The 23,051-nt window shown below is 42.9% G+C and overlaps 1 protein-coding gene across 10 annotated transcripts in view; it reads left to right on the forward strand.

The window, feature by feature from the left end:
- Positions 1-11,783: 11,783 nt before the first annotated feature.
- Positions 11,784-23,051, forward strand: part of LOC112218919 (CUGBP Elav-like family member 2) — a 53,733-nt gene continuing 42,465 nt past the window's right edge. For 3 of the 10 annotated variants that reach the window (XR_006079392.1, XR_006079396.1, XR_006079397.1), the window contains exon 1: positions 11,789-12,021. Coding sequence is in view for 2 of the 10 variants with exons in the window: in XM_042301824.1 (XP_042157758.1) it covers positions 11,900-12,021 (122 nt within the window). In the remaining 8 variants the exon portion in view is untranslated. Of the gene's footprint in view, positions 12,022-16,789; positions 17,117-17,367; positions 17,597-23,051 lie in introns of those variants that run through there. The other 7 variants (XM_042301824.1, XM_042301823.1, XR_006079393.1 and 4 more) reach the window with 7 other exon arrangements.

The raw sequence follows: 23,051 nt of genomic DNA on the forward strand, positions 1-23,051 counted from the left end.
AGGAGTTGGCAAGAGATTAAACAGACTGGCACCCAGAAGTCTAGTGGATAATATACAAGAAACACCTCATGGAGAATGTTAAAGTAGTAGAATCTAGCGCAGAGTGTTTACGTACAGTCTAAAGCCCAGTGTAAACTTTCCAGTAACACTTTACTTAAAGCTGACAGGTAAAATACTTTATTATTTGCTGAATACATATATGATCCTTCATAATGTCTTTATAAGACTTAAAAATCCAAGGGTAGGTAGAATGTTTTAAGAAGTAATGTCTTCCTGGTGTGGTAATACACAGTATTTAGCCAATTTAAAAGGTCTGTCCGGCACTATACAGCACAGTTTATATGTTCCATTACACAGCAATTCTTCAAATTTTGCATTTCTCCATATGACCACATGGTGTCATTCTTAATGCAGGTACTGGCAGACTTCTTCACATGCCACAACATTGAGTGTGGAGCTCTTATCCAATGTTGGATTCTGGGGTGTGAAGAAGTGGAATTCATTTTGTGCACAGAATGCTGTAGAAACCATGTGGAACGTCTCTGAGGAATAGTTTGGCCCCGAGCTGACAAGGTAAAATTCTGTCGTTCTACCCACTGTTCCCCGGGCGCCGTGGATGTCGATTCAAGGCAGCTTCCCGCACCTCTCTGATTCAGAGGGGTTGGGTTAAATGTGGAATAGACATTTCAGTTGAATGCATTCAGTTGTACAACTGACTAGGTATCCCCCTTTCCCTATACAACTGACTAGGTGTCCCCCTTTCCCTATACAACTGACTAGGTATCCCCCTTTCCCTATACAACTGACTAGGTATCCCCCTTTCCCTATACAACTGACTAGGTGTCCCCCTTTCCCTATACAACTGACTAGGTATCCCCCTTTCCCTATACAACTGACTAGGTGTCCTCCTTTCCCTATACAACTGACTAGGTGTCCCCTTTCCCTATACAACTGACTAGGTGTCCCCTTTCCCTATACAACTGACTAGGTGTCCCCCTTTCCCTATACAACTGACTAGGTGTCCCCCTTTCCCTATACAACTGACTAGGTATCCCCCTTTCCCTATACAACTGACTAGGTATCCCCCTTTCCCTATACAACTGACTAGGTATCCCCATTTCCCTATACAACTGACTAGGTATCCCATTTCCCTATACAACTGACTAGGTATCCCCATTTCCCTATACAACTGACTAGGTATCCCCCTTTCCCTATACAACTGACTAGGTATCCCCCTTTCCCTATACAACTGACTAGGTATCCCCATTTCCCTATACAACTGACTAGGTATCCCATTTCCCTATACAACTGACTAGGTATCCCCATTTCCCTATACAACTGACTAGGTATCCCCCTTTCCCTATACAACTGACTAGGTATCCCCTTTCCCTATACAACTAACTAGGTATCCCCCTTTCCCTATACAACTGACTAGGTATCCCCTTTCCCTATACAACTGACTAGGTATCCCCCTTTCCCTATACAACTGACTAGGTGTCCCCCTTTCCCTATACAACTGACTAGGTATCCCATTTCCCTATACAACTGACTAGGTATCCCATTTCCCTATACAACTGACTAGGTATCCCCCTTTCCCTATACAACTGACTAGGTATCCCCCTTTCCCTATACAACTGACTAGGTATCCCATCTCCCTATACAACTGACTAGGTATCCCCCTTTCCCTATACAACTGACTAGGTATCCCCCTTTCCCTATACAACTGACTAGGTATCCCCTTTCCCTATACAACTGACTAGGTATCCCCCTTTCCCTATACAACTGACTAGGTATCCCCTTTCCCTATACAACTGACTAGGTATCCCCTTTCCCTATACAACTGACTAGGTATCCCCTTTCCCTATACAACTGACTAGGTATCCCATTTCCCTATACAACTGACTAGGTATCCCCCTTTCCCTATACAACTGACTAGGTATCCCCCATTTCCCTATACAACTGACTAGGTATCCCCCTTTCCCTATACAACTGACTAGGTATCCCATTTCCCTATACAACTGACTAGGTATCCCCCTTTCCCTATACAACTGACTAGGTGTCCCCTTTCCCTATACAACTGACTAGGTATCCCCCTTTCCCTATACAACTGACTAGGTATCCCCCTTTCCCTATACAACTGACTAGGTATCCCCCTTTCCCTATACAACTGACTAGGTATCCCCCTTTCCCTATACAACTGACTAGGTATCCCATTTCCCTATACAACTGACTAGGTATCCCCCTTTCCCTATACAACTGACTAGGTATCCCCTTTCCCTATACAACTGACTAGGTATCCCCCTATACAACTGACTAGGTATCCCCTTTATACAACTGACTAGGTATCCCCCTTTCCCTATACAACTGACTAGGTATCCCCATTTCCCTATACAACTGACTAGGTATCCCCATTTCCCTATACAACTGACTAGGTATCCCCATTTCCCTATACAACTGACTAGGTATCCCATTTCCCTATACAACTGACTAGGTATCCCCTTTCCCTATACAACTGACTAGGTATCCCATTTCCCTATACAACTGACTAGGTATCCCCCTTTCCCTATACAACTGACTAGGTATCCCCCTTTCCCTATACAACTGACTAGGTGTCCCCCTTTCCCTATACAACTGACTAGGTATCCCCCTTTCCCTATACAACTGACTAGGTATCCCACTTTCACTTTCTGCAATTTGAACTGTTAACTAAAGTCCAGTAGCTTTTGTAGTGTCTGTCTTCAAGCCCACATGATGCAACAAACCACAGGTGCCATGGGATTGCAATAGACGAGTAAATAGATTTTCTGATTGGACCATAATGAGGCCTATATCATGCAGGGAACTATTTTGTTGCTACCCATCTGTCTAGGTAAAAAATGGCATGTGCTGTTGGCAATGTTTGATTTTGAAGAAAGCACAAAAATATTTTTGAGAAGTTTTTTTTTTCTTTCATCTTGCCCAATCCTATGACCCTTCACTTCAGAGGTCAAATAACTATATATGGCCACCCAGTGAATAGGGACTGGGTTTTTGTTTTGCCGTCGTTAATAGGATATGTGTTAATGTTCCATTTTTACTCTCCAGATCTCTCATCCTTTCATATACAGTATATAACCGTTCCTGTGACAATAATAGGAATAGCAACACCATGCAAGCAGCGAAATCATCACCATAGTAACAGGCAGTATTTTTTTTACCTCGAGTCTCTCCATGAGTTAGGAGGCAATTGGTTTGTAACTTGGATCGTGATGACATTTAAAACCAGAATCTGTCATCTGTACTCCAATGGGTCTATAATATATTATTAATTGATTGCACCTTTAAGGAGATACCTACACTATTCCTTTCTTCTGTCTCTCTCTGCCTGTCTGGCTGTGTCTCTCTCTGCCTCTCTGGCTGTGTCTCTCTGCCTGTCTGGCTCTCTCTCTTTGCCTGTCTGGCTGTGTCTCTCTCTGCCTGTCTGACTGTGTCTCTCTCTGCCTGTCTGGCTGTGTCTCTCTCAGCCTGTCTGGCTGTGTCTCTCTCTGCCTGTCTGGCTGTGTGTCTCTCTGCCTGTCTGGCTGTGTCTCTCTCTGCCTGTCTGGCTGTGTCTCTCTCTGCCTGTCTGGCTGTGTCTCTCTCTGCCTGTCTGGCTGTGTCTCTCTCTGCCTGTCTATCTCTCTCTCTCTGCCTGTCTGTCTCTCTGTCTCTGCCTGTCTGTCTATCTCTCTGCCTGACTGTCTATCTGCCTATCTGTCTCTCTCTCTGTCAGTCTGTATGCATGCCTGCCTGTCTGTCTCTCTGTCAGTCTGTATGCCTGCCTCTCTGCCTGTCTGTCTCTCTGTCAGTCTGTATGCCTGCCTGTCTGTCACAACCCGGTACATCTCATGCTGGGGGTTTCATTTTGGTCTATTTTAGGCTGCTTGAGTCAGATGATTTGGGCTCCAAATCTTGTTGAAATCTTCACAGTAAATTGAAATATTTGGCCAGGCAGAAAGCAGAACTGATGCACTATACTGTCATGCTTGGGCTGTGTTGTGTTGTATGGGTGGTGGGTGGGTGGCTAGTGTAGGTGAGTGCTAAAAATGTAATGGCGTATAGAGAGTGTTATGAGATAAAGAGTGAAAGTGTGTGTGTGTGTGTGTGTGTGTGTGTGCCACAGCTGGCCCTCGATGGGAAAGAGACAGTCTTCTGATGTGAAGAAGTCTGAGAGGAAGTGAAACAGGACCTTGGAAAAAGAGAAGTGAAAAGTGTTCTCTTGCAAGATAAGCTCTGTGCTTTGTACAGATAACTAAAAACGTGTTTTAATGGCGGCTCTCTGCCAGCTTCATCAGGTTATACAACACCATGCATTCAATGAACAATACATAGATCATTGAATGTGTAAACATTTCCCTCAAATGCCTTTCTTTATAGAAAGTGTGGTACGCTCAGATGTGCTTATAAAAAGCCAGGAAGCATTATACAGTGTGTGCAGGGTTTAAGTCAAGTCACTGTGACAGAAAGTGTAAACAGAGGGAGAGAGAGACAGAGAGTAAATGGTGTAAACAAGTTTGGCATTTGAAATTGAACTGGACTTTTTAAACTACATATCAAAGAGACCTGAGACAGGTAGATGTATTGGAGATGTGAGACCTACAGGGAGATGTATTGGAGATGTGTGAGACCTTAGGAGATGTATTGGAGATGTGAGACCTTAGGAGATGTATTGGAGATGTGTGAGACCTTAGGAGATGTATTGGAGATGTGTGAGACCTTAGGAGATGTATTGGAGATGTGAGACCTTAGGAGATGTATTGGAGATGTGTGAGACCTTAGGAGATGTATTGGAGATGTGTGAGACCTACAGGGAGATATATTGGAGATGTGTGAGACCTACAGGGAGATATATTGGAGATGTGTGAGACCTACAGGGAGATATATTGGAGATGTGTGAGACCTACAGGGAGATATATTGGAGATGTGTGAGACCTACAGGGAGATATATTGGAGATGTGTGAGACCTACAGGGAGATATATTGGAGACGTGTGAGACCTTAGGAGATGTATTGGAGATGTGTGAGACCTTAGGAGATGTATTGGAGTTGTGAGACCTACTGGGAGATATATTGAGGAGACGTGTGAGACCTACAGGGAGATATATTTGAGATGTGTGAGACCTACAGGGAGATATATTGGAGATGTGTGAGACCTACAGGGAGATGTGTGAGACCTACAGGGAGATATATTGGAGATGTGTGAGACCTACAGGGAGATGTATTGGAGATGTGTGAGACCTACAGGGAGATATATTGGAGACGTGTGAGACCTTAGGAGATGTATTGGAGATGTGTGAGACCTTAGGAGATGTATTGGAGATGTGAGACCTACTGGGAGATATATTTGAGATGTGTGAGACCTACAGGGAGATATATTGGAGATGTGTGAGACCTACAGGGAGATATATTGGAGATGTGTGAGACCTACAGGAAGATATATTGGAGATGTGTGAGACCTACAGGGAGATATATTGGAGATGTGTGAGACCTACAGGGAGATGTATTGGAGATGTGTGAGACCTTAGGAGATGTATTGGAGATGTGTGAGACCTACAGGGAGATCTATTGGAGATGTGTGAGACCTACAGGGATATATATTGGAGATGTGTGAGACCTACAGGGAGATGGCGACGTCAGGAGAAACAAGGTTATAGGAATACTTGTCACCTCTCGTGAATACCATGACTGTCTAGTCCTGTTGATCATCTTAGCCAAACGCATCTTATGGTGTTGGGTAGTTAAGATGTCCCCCCTCAACATACTGTTGGGTGTCAAGTCTCATACATTCACAGCTTGTTGCCTGGTCTTGTTGCCGGGTCTTGTTGCCGGGTCATCTGTTGCCGGGTCTTGTTGCCGGGTCATCTGTTGCATCATAAATTGTTTATCTGAGGGTGTTTATATGACCCAATTAATGCTGGTCATCACAGGGCCTGGACTGGAGGTTCTCATAGACATAGTCACTGGCCAGAAACTACCAATACCCTGAACCAATACCTACGGATGGAGCTTTCATTTCTACAAAATAATGGATAACAAGACACAGACTGACAGAAGTTTCAGAATCTGTTTTCACAATCAGACCCATGTGAAAGTGCATCCACTAATAGAAAGGGAAAGGGGCTCTAGAACAGCCTGCAGCATCCGGCCTCCCCCTACTAGAATCTGAATTCAAATGTCTACTGTTTGCTGATGATCTGGTACTTCTGTCACCAACCAAGGAGGGCCTACAGCAGCACCTAGATATTCTGCACATATTCTGCCAGACCTGGGCCCTGACAGTAAATCTCAGTAAGACCAAAATAATGGTGTTCCAAAAAAGGTCCAGTCGCCAGGACCATAAATACAAATTCCATCTAGACACCGTTGCCCTAGAACAGACAAAAAACTATACACACCTCGGCCTAAACATCAGCGCCACAGGTAACTTCCACAAAGCTGTGAACGATCTGAGAGACAAGGCATGAAAGGCCTATGCCATCAAAAGGAATATCAAATTTGACATACCAATTAGGATCTGGCTAAACACACTTGAATCAGTTACAGAACCCATTGCCCTTTATTGTTGTGAGGTCTGGGGTCCGCTCACCAACCAAGAATTCACAAAATGGGACACTGCATGCAGAATTCTGCAAAAAATATCCTCTGTGTACAATGTAAAACACCAAATAATGAATGCAGAGCAGAATTAGGCCGATACCCACTAATGATCAAAATCTAGAAAAGAGCCGTTAAATTCTACAACCATCTAAAAGGAAGCGATTCCCAAACCTATAACAAAGCCATAACCTACAGCGAGATGAACCTGGAGAAGAGTCCTTTAAGCAAGCTGTTCTTAGGGCTCTGTTCACAAACAGACCCCACAGAGCCCCAGGACAGCAACACAATTAGACCCAACCAAATAATGAGAAAACAAAAAGAAAATTACTTGACACATTGGAAATAATTAACAAAAAAACTGAGCAAACAAGAATGTTATTTGGCCCTAAACAGAGAGCACACCGTGTAACTGTGACCGACCCAAAATGAAGGAAAGCTTTGACTATGTACAGACTCAGTGAGCATATCCTTGCTATTGAGAAATGCAGACCTGGCTCTCAAGAGAAGACTGGCTATGTGTACACTGCTCACAACATGAGTGGAGGCTGAGCTGCACATCCTAACCTGCTAAATGTATGACCATATTAGAGAAACATATTTCCCTCAGATTACACAGACCCACAAAGAATTCAAAAATAAATCACATTTTGATAAACTCCCATATCTATTGGGTAAAATACCACAGTGTGCCATCACAGCAGCAAGATTTGTGACCTGTTGCCACAAGAAAAGGGCAACCAGTGAAGAACAAACACCATCATAAATACTACATATTTTTATGCTTATTTATTTTCCCTATTGTACTTTAACCATTTGCACATCGTTACAACACTCTATATAGACATAATATGACACTTGAAATGTCTTTATTCTTTTGGAACTTCTGTGAGTGTAATGTTTACTGTACATTTTTTATTGCTTATTTCCTCGTTTCTTTATTATCTATTTCACTTGCTTTGGCGATGTTAACACATGTTTCCCCCATGCCAATAAAGCCCCTTAAATTGAATTGCGAGAGAGAGAAAGAGAGGGGAGAGAGAGACTGAAACATGTCTTTCAGTAGCTTAACACAGTCGTACTACGGATGTGGTTGACTAACGGATGAGGTGGTTGACTAACAAATGATGCGGTTGACTAACGGATGATGACTAACGGTGGTGGTGGTTGACTAACGGATGTGGTGGTTGACTAACGGATGAGGTGGTTGACTAACAGATGAGGTTGACTAACGGATGAGGTTGACTAACGGATGTGGTTGACTAACGGATGAGGTTGACTAATGAATGTGGTGGTTGACTAACGGATTAGGTTGACTAACGGATGAGGTTGACTAACGGATGTGCTTGACTAACGGATGAGGTTGACTAACGGATGTGCTTGACTAACGGATGAGGTTGACTAACAGATGTGCTTGACTAACAGATGTGGTGGTTGACTAACAGATGTGGTGGTTGACTAACGGATGAGGTGGTTGACTAACGGATGAAGTTGACTAACGGATGTGGTGGTTGACTAACTAACGGATGAGGTTGACTAACGGATGTGCTTGACTAACAGATGTGGTTGACTAACGGATGAGGTTGACTAACGGATGTGCTTGACTAACAGATGAGGTTGACTAACGGATGAGGTTGACTAACGGATGAGGTTGACTAACGGATGTGGTTGACTTTCCTTTCAGATTATATTGACCTTCTGAAAAAAGTGTTACCTTTATAATGTATGTTATTTCCTGAATTATATAATTTCACTGTTTCTGTAATAGATACGGCTTTAATTTCAAAATCCCTTGAATTAGAATCAAGCCTTCTGTTGAACGTGACACTTGGATGAGACCATAGATACTACAGTGTTAGAATGTAACATTTGGATCAGAGGTATTTCAGGAAATACTAATGAAAGTTAACTTAGTGCAGGCCAAGAATCCAGGAACTTTAGCTCTCTGCTTCAAATGTTTTTAAAATATATTTTCTTTATTTCACCTTTATTTAACCAGGTAGGCTAGTTGAGAACAAGTTCTCATTTACAACTGCGACCTGGCCAAGATAAAGTAAAGCAGTTCGACACATACAACAACACAGAGTTACACATGGAGTAAAACAAACATACAGTCAATAATACAGTAGAAAAAGTCTATATACAGTGTGTGCAGATGAGGTAGGATAATGGAGGGAAGGCAATAAATAGGCAATGGTGGCGAAATAATTACAATATAGCAATTAAACACTGGAATGGTAGATGTGCAGAATATGAATGTGCAATTGCCCCTAACACAGACAGTCACAGGTAGGGAGACAGGCAGACAGACAGCATCAACACATCACAAAGACTCGCTAGTATTTCCACATAAGCGTTAAATGATTTATGTGGAAACTAAGACTGTAAGAGTAGGGCTGAAACAGGAGGGATTTATGCTCAGATCAGAAGAAGAGAGGATCCCCTTCATCATGTCAGTCTTATCTCTATGATAGCCGCACAGCCTGCATGAAGTGCACACACACTGCGCACACGCACATTGCACGCACGCACACTGCACAAACACACACATCCACATGCACTGCATTTAAATCCCTTTCCTACTTAATGAGAGAAAGAGAGAGAGAGAGAGAATGAGAGAGAGAGAGAGAGAGAGAGAGAGAGAGACCTATGGGGGTCGGAGGCCTAGATTTATTTTCTCCTGGGCTCTCAGAGAAGGATATCACAGAGCAAATCTCATTCAAAATGTCATCTTAATGTTGTGGTTAGGCGAAAGCACTAGGTTGTTCCATCACGTACCTGGAATGAAAGGAGGAGCTAAATGCATCAACAGGAACTAATATGATTTCATGTCATAGTCATAATATTTTTTAACAATGTAGTGTATAGGTGGATGAGCAATGATGAGTTGCTATGCAAACTAAGGAAATATAGTTGTAATTTGAAACTACATACATACATCAGCAGGAAATTATCTAACTTCTTGCCTGCCATACTCTTCACTTTGATAAATATGATGGCGGATGAGAAACGAGTAACTAAATTAGAGTAATAAACAAGTCATTTGAAACTAGGGTATGCCTCTTCATGTGTCACTTCCTGTTATCAGTTGGGTGATGGCCAATGGCTCCAGGGTCTGGGACAACACTATGTAAATATTTTAGTTATGGTACCTGTTTGAGTAACATATTGTGTTGGTGTGTGTGTGTGTGTGTGTGTGTGCTAATAGCCAACTTCTCTAACTCGCGTTGTCATGCCAACTGAACGCACGTTACAGGAGAAGAAACAAGCACATCTGATGACCATACAGAGATGGTCAAACAGCTAATATGCTACACTGTCAATGGGATATGATCCCGGTTGTGTCCCAAAAGGCACCATATTCCCTTTATAGTGCACTACTTTTGGCCGGAGCCATATGGGAATAGAGTCCATTTAGGATGCACACCGTGGGGATATACAGTATTTCATCTAGCAAATGTATTACAGAGATTTCTGTTCAGGTCAGGCTCAAGGTGCGGCCTGACAGACATGGCAAACAAAATGCCATCTGAGAGAGAGGAGACAAGCATAATGTTTCCTTTATTAAAAGGTACTCATGCTCACCACATTGTTGGCTTACTGACTGAACATATACGGTCCTTCCCCCACATCTCTACTCTAGTGTAATAATGACACTGTCTCTCTCTCTCTCTCTCTCTCCCCATTCTCTCAGTGTCTCTATCACACTCTCTGTGTCTCTCCTCTCTCTCTCTCTGTACCCCTCTCTCTCTCTCTCCCCATTCTCTCAATGTCTCTATCATACTCTGTGTCTCTCCTCTCTCTCTCTGTACCCCTCTCTCTCTCTCTCTCTCTCTCTCTCCCCATTCTCTCAGTGTCTCTATCACACTCTCTGTCTCTCTCTCTCTCTCTCTGTACCCCTCTCTCTCTCTCTCCCCATTCTCTCAATGTCTCTATCATACTCTGTGTCTCTCCTCTCTCTCTCTGTACCCCTCTCTCTCTCTCTCTCTCTCCCCATTCTCTCAGTGTCTCTATCACACTCTCTGTCTCTCCTCTCTCTCTCTCTGTACCCCTCTCTCTCTTCTCCTCCTGTGGCTTATCATCCATCAGTCGAGGGAATCTGGAGAATGTGACATATGCACATCCCCTCCGGTCAGACAGGAGATTATTCAGGAAGTGATGGTATGACTGGATTGGAGATGGGTTTTGGATAGGAGCCGGGCCCCAATAAATATTTACCAGTGTTAAATATGTGGTGTTTTCACAGCTTAAATATTGTGCAAAAGCCCCGCATTTAATTGCATAGTTAGTAGTTAGGAGTTTGAAAATTGTAGTTTGAAAATTGAAATATGTCAACATTTGAAGTTTGACAGATTATAAAGACATAAAAATTCCTTTATGTGTTATAAAAGAGTGTGGTGCTATTCTTTTTTTTATTGATTCTCCTGTTGGAACCAGAGACTGTGGTTGGACCAAACTTCCTGCCACAAGTGCACCTGGGGCCTAGCTCCATGTATGTGCTTCATCTCAACAACACCTGGGTTTGACCTACATTTGACCTGGGTTTGAACTACATTTATACTGTATTTCTCCTGTATCCAGGCATCATTCAATATACATGCAAAACATGAAACAGGGATTGTGCCACAATAACCTGAACCCCAGGACCTGAGTGAAAAACAGATCCAAGGATCCATGGGCAAATTATTCAGAAGTTTCCCCTTCTTTGCCCCATGTATCCCAGTGTGCCCAGTGTGACAGTAGGAACAAAACAACCCTGTCCAATTTCCTGGACTCTTCCTAATACGGTTGTCAATTAGTGGAAGAGTGCTACTGTGGCCGCAGCCTGCGAACCAGGCTGCCGCGGGCGGCACAATGCATTAGCCCACGATGAGCTGTCAAAAAGGATTATTTCAGCTACGCCCGTCAGCGAAGGGGGTGCTCTACTGCACTAAACCAGAGGAGGAGAGAAATAGAGGGGGTGGAGGGGGGCGGGAGAGAGACACAGAGAGAGAGAAAGAGAGAGACACACAGAGAGAGAGAGAGAAACAGAGTGTGTGATAGAGAGAGAGACACACAGAGAGAGAGAGAGAGAGAGAGAGAGAGAGAGAGAGAGAGAGAGAGAGAGAGAGAGAGAGAGAGAGAGAGAGAGAGAGAGAGAGAGAGAGAGAGAGAGAGAGAGAGAGAGAGACAGAGAGAGAGAGAGAGAGAAATAGGCTACCCGGAGAGAGGGAGAAAGAGTGAGAAGAAGAGAAGTGGCCATTTAAACACACACAATAAGTTGGATTTTTCTGGAAGAGCACCGTGCGATGTTGGAACACTCGTCGGATCTAGCCCTGGTGCAGAGCTTGTATGTTAACAGCATGCGCTGTCCCCCCTCTGCCTCCGCCGCTGGTGTCCCCGTCAGGAATGAGGACCTAGGATCTCTGAGGTACGTCCGTCGGGTTGGTTGGATGTTGGGTTGGCCCCTAGTTCATTCAGAAGGAATCCGATCTAAACTGGCTGGCTTGTTGTAGTTGTGGTTGTGGTTGGAGCTATAGTCAGTGATTGTAATGCTTCTTTGTTCCTGTGGTGGTGGATAATGGCTATTGTTATAGGATGGATTTGTTGTTTGCAGTATTCATTCCCATTCCATGGTGGGTTAGGGTAGATTTATGATGTGTATGTTTTTCACTGAAAGAAAAAGAGACAATCTAACTTGTGATCTGGGAGAAAATCCCCCCCCCCTGCCCGAAAATCCACCCTCCCTCCGTCATCTTTAAGAAACAGACAGACCTGAGCAGGACGCACCTATTAGTCCTATTGATTGAAGTTATCAAATCAATTGTGTAAAAAACAACAACAACATTATATTATCTGATTTAAAAACCAAAGAATTGTGTATTCAATACCAATGTATTAACAGCATCTAAATTAAAGGACGTCCCTTCTGAAGGTCAACGGTCACCCAGAAATGAAAATAAATAGAAGAAAAAGAAATGGGTCGAAGGTGCGACTCTCGTTCAGTTAAAAACTGAAGAAATGGGGCTCTGTCTGTCAGGCTGTCGGTGACGCAAACAGAATTCTACCTCCTGAAAATGACAGAGAGGCCACTGGAAAGTACAGGGCATAGTTTCTGAGAACAAGTTCCATCCATCCGGTCTCTAACGCCTCTAGTCAAAATCAGCATAAGCTCTGAGCTATCTTCTGCAAGGCACGGGACAATTTACATTAGCCAATAAGGAATTTGCATAAGCCAGTACCACAAACCTAAACTCAAACTACTCTGATAAGGTTTGTGTTAACCAACGTTACAGCCAGGCTACAACGCTGTGCATTTCTTTTCAGATTAGATTACAACATTGAGTCATACTCATATCCTCTCCTTCTCCATTTTGAGAGCACCAGCTTCAGTTGTTTGCCATTCTGCAAATGCTTTCAGAGCTAAGACAAAGTATGTCAGTCATGCAGGCAGGCAGGCAGGCAGGCAGTACGTTTAAGGCGACATTTACAAACAGACGTGACATAACCCATTTGGGTCGCTCTGTGCAGTTGGCCTATTTTCACTTGACACGCTTCACCATTGGTTTAGAAGAGGTGCAAATCAAATGCTGGATTAATTGATTTGTAGGGGCTAGGAATAGTCCGGCTCGTACCACATTACAGAGGGATACAATAGAAAAGATGTAAACAAGGATGGCATGGTATGGATTACAATAGGATTATCATAGTAATCATCTGATGGATTAAACACGGGAGGCTAGCACTGAGAGAGGCGGCAAAATACTTCCGTGCAACAATAAAACAGTATTTATTTTAATATCTCTGCACAATATGAGGGATAGTCAACCACATCCGTTAGTCAAGCACATCATCCGTTAGGCAACCACATCCGTTAGTCAACCTCATCCGTTAGTCAACCTCATCCGTTAGTCAAGCACATCCGTTAGTTTTCAAACTCCTAACTACTAACTATGCCCACAATTTAGCCTACTGTAGGCTACCCAACAGATCTCCCATGTCAGACTTGACTATATTTAGTACATTTTAGTCATTTAGCAGACGCTCTTATCCAGAACGATTTACCGGACCAATTAGAGTTTCAGTGCCTTGCTCAAGGGCACATCGACAGATTTTTTTTTTACCTAGTTGGTTCAGGGATTTGAAGCAGTGACCTTTTGGTTACTGGCTCAACTCTCTTAACCGTTGCAATATTCAGACTAACTCGTCAGATTCCACGAGACTACTGTTGAAATGTAATCTTCTTTTCTTAATGAGATTTTTGGAGATCTAATATTATTAGTCACAATTATCGGTGTCCAGTATGAAGGAATTTAGAGCTAGTTTCACGAGCCAATGCTAACTAGTGTTAGCGCGATGACTGGAAGTCTACGGGTTTCTGCATATAGATACCCATAGACTTCCAGTCATTGCGCTAACGCTACTTAGCATTGGCTTGCGAAGCTACCTCTAACTTCCTTCATACTGGACACAGAGACATAAAATGGTATCCATGAGTTCACCTGACTCTGGGGAAGTAGATAAATGACCTCATTACCAAAATCCCAAACTATCCCTTTAAGGAAGTCTCGAGGTTTTGCTAACCTGAGTTAGAATACCTTATGATAAGCTGCAAACAATACAGTTTACCAAGAGAGTTATCTATATTTTTCACAACTGTCTATTTACCACCTTAAACCGATGGTGACACTAAGACCGCACTCAACAAGTTGTAAAGGGCCACAAGCAAACAAGAAAATACACATCCAGAGGCGGTGCTCCAAGTGGCAAGTGATTTTATTGCAGGGAAACTAAAATCCGTTTTACCTCATTTTTACCAACATGTCACCTGTGCAATTAGAGGCGAGAAAACTCTAGATCACCTTTAAATCACGTTTAATACGGAAGTGGTCCAATGAAGTGGATGCTGAGCTACAGGACTGTTTTGCTAGCACAGACTGGAATATGTTCAGAGATTCATCAGATAACATTGAGGAGTTTACCACATCAGTCACCGGCTTCATTAATAAGTACTGAGTTTAAATGTATTTGGCTAAGGTGTATGTAAACTTTAGACTTCAACTGTATGTATGCGATGCATAGCAAAGCTCTTTTAAACTTTGCTTAACATAAACACAAACTGCAGTGTAGTCTGCCTTGAAAATTGTTATGGATACAGAATTAACTGGGGTTTCATAAATGGGATATTCCTTATCAGTGCTTATCAGATATTCCCAATATTATTTTAGGGGGGGATGTGAATGAGAAGCTGCTGCGAACACTATGATGAACGATTCCTGTCCAGTTGATGAAGCTACCAAACTCTCTCTGCTCCGGGTTGTATTCATTAGGCCACAACATACCAAAAAAATTGCAACAGCAAACCAAAATTAGTGTTTTTTATTAGGCAAGTTCAGGTAGCCCCTCCATCCCTCTGTGATTCAGTACATTTTCTTCCGTTGGGTGCCTAATGAATACACCCCTAGTCTGCTCTGTTCTGCTCTTGTACAACCAGTACTTGACAACCGTGGTTTCAGCCCCCCTCGGAGTGGGTTTCATATAGGAAGACCTCGCCTGGCAAGTCCAGTTCAACAAAGAAAGACAGGCTCCTCCCCCACCCAGGAAAACACCAGCAAAATCACAAAAGGGTAACATGAACTATGACCTCTATAGAAGCAAAGTGTACATCCTAAATGGCACCCTATTCCCTTTGTAGTGCACTACTTTTAACCAGGGCCCATAGACCCTATTCCCTATGTAGTGCACTACTTTTGGCCAGGGCCCATAGACCCTATTCCCTATGTAGTGCACTTATTTTGACCAGGGCCCATAGACTCTATTCCCTATGTAGTGCACTACTTTTGACCAGGGCCCATAGACCCTATTCCCTATGTCGTGCACTACTTTTGACCAGGGCCCATAGACCCTATTCCCTATGTAGTGCGCTACTTTGACCAGGGCCCCTACTTTGTAGGGAATAGGGTGCCATTTGGGATGTAGCCAAAGACTCAGGAGGCCTAGGATTTTTGTTATTTTAATGACCTTAATCACTTGGTTTTCTTCTAGGCCTATACTCACAAAGAGTCTCAGAGTAGAAGTGCAGTGCTGATCAGTTTTGCCTTTCATATCATAATGAATATGATTATTTAGACAGGGGGGGACCTGATCCTAGATCAGCACTTCTACTCTGAATACTGGCCCAGATACTAATAGGAAAGGACTGGACTTGGAGTCGAGTGGCTCAACCTAAAATCTGGAGCAATTCATTAGAATTATTGGCGAGAGGATTATAGAATGAGAATTTCCTATAGCTACTTGATTGGTAATAGTGAAGTGCTTGGGCTAAGGACTCCTCAGGGAATGGGTTTGCCATATAGCCTATACTCTCTAACCTCTTTCACAAATGGTATTGTGTCTGTAGTCAAGGTATAAGGAAGGGGTTTGGGTTGCTGTATACTTTTCCTTTCTCTGATAATATTTTACCTCTGTTACAAAATGTCAATTGCTTTCTGCTATCATCTGTCTTGGGTCTGTACTAGTCTAGCCAGGGAATGTGGGGGTCTTCATATCCTTGGATCAACACATGCCATATTTCCCAAACACATCATTTAGGTCAGATTGAGAGTCATGGTTGGTTGGTGTGAGTGAAGACACTTGTGTAGCCTAATTTAAATAGACTGACAAAAAAATAGTCAAACACATTGTGGATTCTGTGAAAGTGTAAACCAAGATGACTGGACTAGCCTACAGTATTTTTACATACTTGACATGGAATGGAAGTAGCCACGCCTCTCTAGCTATCCCTATCTGCAGTCGCTTTGAGGGGATTCGATTAACCTGGTCCGGGTAGGGGTGTTTTGCACCGGGTGAAAATGGATTGCATTCGTATTGGAACTGGGCTGCCTCCCTGGCGTGAGAGCCAGGTGCCCATTTCAAAAGTCCCTTAAAACAAAAGTGAAGTAAATAAGCATGTGGAGTAATGTGTAGGATTATGTGTGTTCACATGCAAAAGTGATTACTTTTAATAAAAACGGTTTGTCTGGATTCCCAATGAAAACTAGTTAGAAAATTCTATCATATTTTATGGCAAAGAAATGTATGTTTCTGATATTGTTCGATTTGAAAGGGCGCTCCTCCATCGCCGCTTTTGCCCGGTCACGTCATGGGCCACAGAACGGGGCCCCGCGGTTCAACATAATCGAATCCGCCCAGTTGCGCGCCTGTAGTTTATTTCAACGGGGGATTGGAGGAGAAATTAGCTGGGGATAGCAGAATACGAATGTCAAACGACTGATGATTAGTATTCGCATGCTGCTGCTCTGAGTAGAAGGCTAGAATATAACCCCCCCCTCCTGCACCTGTCCCGCTGCGTCTTGTGGTCGCGCAGGAGTTGAATCTCGAGGCGATTTCACTCGCTTTCATTGTTGACTACAGCGTGGTGGGTTCTGGTTGTAGCTCGTGAAAATGACTTCGACATACAGTGGTCTGGATTTTCATCCGGATAGGATGGTAGAAAGCCGGTTGATGATGAGCTCGGAAGATACAACGTAAGTAACTGTTTATTAGATTCTAATAACCGATATCTAAAATATTTGTGTTGTTGCATGAATTGCGTATAATAAAATAACCTCCACAAAGTTGCATTCAACGCACTGATAATTTTATGAGACAATTCACCGACATGTCTGAGTAACATAGCAAGCGAAACGGGTAGCTAGCTAGCTAGCTAGCTGGAAAAAAAAAATGTTTACTTCTTGGCTAAGGAAATGCTAGTGAAGTGACATGTGCTTCCGGAGTTAACATGTTCCAGACATTATCGGACTAGGTAGTCGTCATTCTAAAGTGTTTTAACATAGTCAGTTAGAAAGAATTGCTTGTGTGTCTCGGTGTCGTTACCGTGAGAGCGCGAGAAAAAGCAGCACACGCGGCAGCCGCCCTTTTGATTTTTTTTTTTCTTCTTCATGCCGCTTGCTTGAACGAATAGAGGAACAGAGAAGGCAGCAACGGAGTCTTCTGTTCAGTAACAGGTAGGCCATGATAGAAAATGGCTCGAAAAACAAACACGAAATTAATACACCCTATTGCAACGATTTTGATATCAAGTCGATGTATTGCATAATTCGCTATAATGTAACGTTAGGCTTTATTTTTCACGAGACAGTAAATGCATTTTATACTCGGATGTTTCACGAGGGGAAGGCAACTAACTACGTTTCTTTTGTAGCGACCGTAGTTCCCCGTTAGCAATCGATTTCCCGTAATGGAGGTTCGTGTAGGGTGTCTTGCGGAACACACGTGGTACATTATTGAGCAATTTTAATGGACATCTTGTGACCGCCGAAATAGATTGTTAGCAAAGGAAGCCAGTCAACAGCACACATACATGTTGTTTTAGAAATGCCCGGGAGGCTAATTCGGCTTACCATGACTGGATTTCAACTCTCAGCCATATAAAGGGTACACAGCTCAAGGCTGTGCGTTGCTGAGGGAGAGTACACTCTGAAATCCCCCTCCCCTAGCTAGCTCTAGAAATGGGCTTGGCCCTGTAACGTTCATGAAACACAACCTATTTAGCTACATAGCTAGCTACATACTTAAACATGTTTACAGCAGCCCCCGTAGCCCGATATTGATTGGGCCGATAAATGGATTTGCAGTAAAACATGGTGAATGGCAAATAGCATGTGATTTCCTGCTAGACGAGAACACACTGGAAGCATTAAGCGAGAGAGGGAATCCATTTTTGTTTTTGTATCTACTACAAATAGGTTTGTCATAATCCTCATGGGAACTCTTTCGAACACTAACCTGTCCAGCACGCATCTGTTGTTGTATGATGGATTTCGGAAGGATGTTACTGTCATCCCCGCCAATCACTCACTAGGTCAGCATGGTATAGAAAAAGGTGACCTAAACGAGGGATGATTATGTGAGGTAAAAGGTCATCATGGTTATCTGGCACTTGCATGATTGTGGGTCTAAAGCCTAGCAGAGCAGTGGTCTGGGACAATAGAAATGAAAGGAATCTCATCTTTTGGTTTTGGACCCACACATAGGTGATGCAATCTCAACCCAACTCATCTGTGTTCTGTGATTTGATTGAGCTTCTGATAAAGGACAGTGAGATAGATGGTGAATATCTGGGCTTAAGTGTGATCCTTTGGCAGTGAATACTGATATGGGAAGCATCCCAAATGGTGCCATTTTCCCTATATAGTGCACTACTTTTTTACCCTATGGGTCCTGGTCCAAAGGTAGTGCACTATATAAGGAATAGGGTGGCATTTGGAACACAGTGTTATCTGGGCTAAGCTACATTTGATGGTGCTGTGATCCCATTGTTGTGGATTCTGACTTTAAAAAAAATAGACTGCTATGAAAAGTATACATAAACTCTCTTGGTTAATAGTACGGTCTACAGCTTTGTCATGAGGTATTGACCTCAGGCGAGTAGAACATTGAGCCTCCCTTTTAATATTAGAGATCGAGCACCAGTTGTTAACAAAGTCACACCCTTGCCCCCTTTCTTGACGCTGTCATACGGTCTTGACGATGCAGAAGAAACCGCTAGGTGTATATTGTCCCTGTTCAGCCGTGACTCCGAGGAACATGGGAAATTCTATTTCTTCGGGTCCTGTTGATACAATAGTAGTAGTTTCGTCAGAGTGCCCGCACGTTGGCCTCTTAAGCAGACTCTTCAGAGTCTCTGGAATTGGGGCCTTGTCTGGGGTGAGCAGTATGTCCTGCGCCGCCTAAACGTTGAAGTAGACTCCTCATCCAAATCCAGGTTAGTGGTCGCTGTTCTGATGTTCAGAAGCCTTTTTTTCAGTCATAGGAAAAGATGGTGGAAACATTACACATTGCACTAAAGTTTATTGGCACATATAAACACACAAAAATTGCAGAATTGGCCAGGAACCCGTAAAACTGCATCTATTCATTGCAGCTCCATTCTATACCATACCAAAAACGCCAAAGGAACCTGTCTATGACTATTGCGCATCTCCCACCCGGACAAGAGGACCACCTATGTGACAATGCTGCAACTGGATCCTGGACTTCCTGACGTGCTGCCCCTTGGTGGTGAGGGAAGTCAACAACACATCTGCCATGCTAACCCTCAACACGGGTGCCCCTCAAGGTTGCGTGGTTAGTCCCCCTCCAGTGCTCCCTGGTCACTCACGACTGTGTTGCTGCGGCCGACAACCAACATTACGTTATCTGACGACACGACGTTGGTAGGCCTGATCACCTACGATGATGAGACTGCTTATAGGGAGGGAATCAGATACCTGGCAGTGTGGTGCCTGGACAACCTCTCCCTCAACTTCAGCAAGACAAAAGAGCTGATCGGGGATTACAGGAAATGCAGCGCCGAGCATGCCCCCATTCACATCAACGGGGCTGTGGTGGATTGGGTCGAGGCTCTTGTCCACATCACTATGATTCTATTATGACCGAGACACCAAGACCGTCGGGAAGAGGATATGATAATGCCTCTTTCTCCTCCCAGAGGCAGAAAAGATTTGACAAGGGCCCTCAGATCCTCACTTTTTTTTTATAGCTGCACCATTTTGAGAGCAACTTGATTGACCGTTTCACTGCTTGGAATGGCAACTGCTTGGCATTTGACCGCAAGGCGCTACAGAGGCCCAGTCCATCACCAAGCTCCCTGCTATCCAGGATGTCTATACCAAGGCGGTGTCAGAAGAAGGCCCTAATATTTGTATTTCTTAATTCCTTTACTTTAGATTTGTCTATTGCTAGATATTACTGCACTGTTGGAGCTAGAAATGCAAGTTTTTCGCTGCACCGTAATAACATCTGCTAAATGTATGTGACTAATCAAATTTCATTTGATGTAGGGCTGACTCTATTTAGTCGACTCTACCGATTTTGTTGGGCCAGTGTTTATAACGCGTCTTGCTTGACGCCTGTCTCAGTGGCCTAATCCATTGTGGATGGCACAACAGCATCACCAGTAGTACATTTACCGTTAATTCCCATAATTTTGAATCTACAATTTGTTTGTTTCCTGTAATATCTGTTAATGCATTCATATTTGTAGTCTTTTTTTACAGTTTTCGTTGTCTTAGTGGACACTTTGTTTGCAGAGCGCACAACCTAGGCTACACTTGTTCTATTTACGAGTTGTCAATTTATTGTGTTTGGAGCGTTCCTGTCAATGTAGAGTAAGGATGTTGGCCTGACTATACATAGAAGTGGGCCTAGGCTACCTGGCCTGCATGCAAATGTTGGCTTATAAATGTGCCCCATTTGGGGATCTGATAGTATTTCTGATTGTCTTGACTCACCACCACTCATGAGCTGTGTGGCTTCTCAAACTAAATGTTTTCTTCACCTGAAATGGCAAGTAAACCAAGTCTGTTTTTACATCCATCGAAAATACAACCTCAATGTAGCCTATTTGGAAAAAATCATTCCAGCCTTCTCCTTTTCGGTAACCACTCAGCGTGAAGGGGAAAAAAAGTAATGTGCTGATTCAGCTGAAACTTCCCAAAATAGGCCTAGGGGGAAACTTAAAAAAATAATATATAATGTTGCAAGTGCAAGCTTCTGGCTGGATGAAGTTGATTGTTGATACAATGTTTCAAGTTCCTTGCAGACGAGCCATGAGTAGCCAATGTGATTAAAAAAAAAAAAAAATCCAGTTTTTTTCCAGTTGCAGTGTTATTTGTTGGCTTTATGTCGGCAATTCTTTACATGTTTGGTGATGGCAATAGAAGTTACTTTTAGGTTTGTATAATTTGAATTTGGATGAAGCTCATAACTGGCACGCAGATTGGTAAAAACGGTGACACAAATTGGCTCTCCAAATGGAAAGGGTTGCAGACCCCTGGTGTATTACTGGCAGATTCTGCGAAAGCCAGCAGCAGCGGGAGGAGATTCGGGAACAGCCCCCCCCCCCCTGCTTGTTAGGCTTGTTAAGTTCATGTTTTAAGTACCCCAATATTTCTGTTATTACGGGGCTATCACTCAGTCTAGAGTGCGCATGAAGTCTGTTGGTTGATGGACCTGGCCTTGAGTGTAATGGTGACCTTTGATGGTGTTCATATGGTATAGTGGGTATAGTAAACTTTGTGGGTATGGTAAACTTTGTTAAATGGGAACCTTGTCGTTGTGTCATTTCGAGTTAACAAGGCTATCTTGATCTCTAGCTCCCTCTTGAGTTATCTGTTAGTGTGCTTAGTGTCAGACAAGCCCAGTAGCCTACATATAGTTGATTTCTTTAAAACATAGTCTGTGTCCTAATAATGGAAAAATACACATGGTTAAATTTCTACCTGTAGAGTGGTCAAACAAAGATTTGTTTTCTTCCGGGGACTGCCCTAGGTTCCAGCCAACAAAGTCAGACTGTTCTCTCCCTGTTACCACACGGCAAGCAGTACCTATTAAACAAGTCTGGAACCAACAAAACCTGAACAGCTTCTTATGGCAACACAAATATAAACTTAACAATTTCAAAGGAAATCAGCCAATTTGAAATGAATTGAGCCATAATCTATGGATTTCACACCTGGGCAGGTTTGAGAGAAATAAGCTTTTTGTGTGTATGAAAAATGTATATTTGATTTCAGTTCATGAAACATGGTCCCAACACTTTACATGTTTCATTTATATTTTTGTCGGGTGTAGTTTGGTTATCTATCTGCATTTACCCTTTTTTTGCACTAACTGTTCTGACTTGTCACTTGTTTACCTGTCCTGTTGCCTTTTTAGTCAATTACCTCATACCCCTGCACACCTACTCGGTACTGGTACCCTGCGTACAGCACCAGTCAAGTTTGGACACCTACTAATTCAAGGATTTTTCTTTCTTTACTATTTCCTACATTCTGGAATAACAGTGAAGACATAAACTATGAAATAACACATGGAATCATGTAGTAACCAAAAAATGTGTTGGAACAAAATATGAGATTCTTCAAAGTAGCCACCCACCCTTTGCCTTGACAGCTCTGCACACTCTTGGTATTTAATCCATTTAAATGAATTTGTGTAATGTCCTTTCTTTCTTTAATGCCTTTGAGCCAATCAGTTATGTTGTAAAAAAGTAGGGGTGGTATACAGAAGTGAGCCCTATTTGGAAAAAGGCCAAGCATACAAGTATTTTACACCATTTTAAAGAAACTTGTTGTTAATCCCACCAGTGTCTGATTTCAAAAAGGCTTTACGACGAAAGCGTACCATGCCATTATGTTAGGTCAGCACCTAGTCACAGCAAAACACAGCCATTTTTCAAGCCAAAGAGAGGAGTCACAAAAAGCAGAAATAGCGATAAAATGATTCACTAACCTTTGATCTCCATCAGATAACACTCATAGGACTTCATGTGATACAATACATGTATGTTTTGTTTGATAAAGTTCATATTTATATCCAAAAATCTCAGTTTACATTGGCGCGTTACGTTCAGTAATGTTTTGCTTCCAAAACATCCGGTGATTTTGCAGAGAGCCA

The sequence above is a fragment of the Oncorhynchus tshawytscha genome, linkage group LG19, assembly GCF_018296145.1.
Source record: "Oncorhynchus tshawytscha isolate Ot180627B linkage group LG19, Otsh_v2.0, whole genome shotgun sequence".
NCBI lineage: Eukaryota > Metazoa > Chordata > Actinopteri > Salmoniformes > Salmonidae > Oncorhynchus > Oncorhynchus tshawytscha.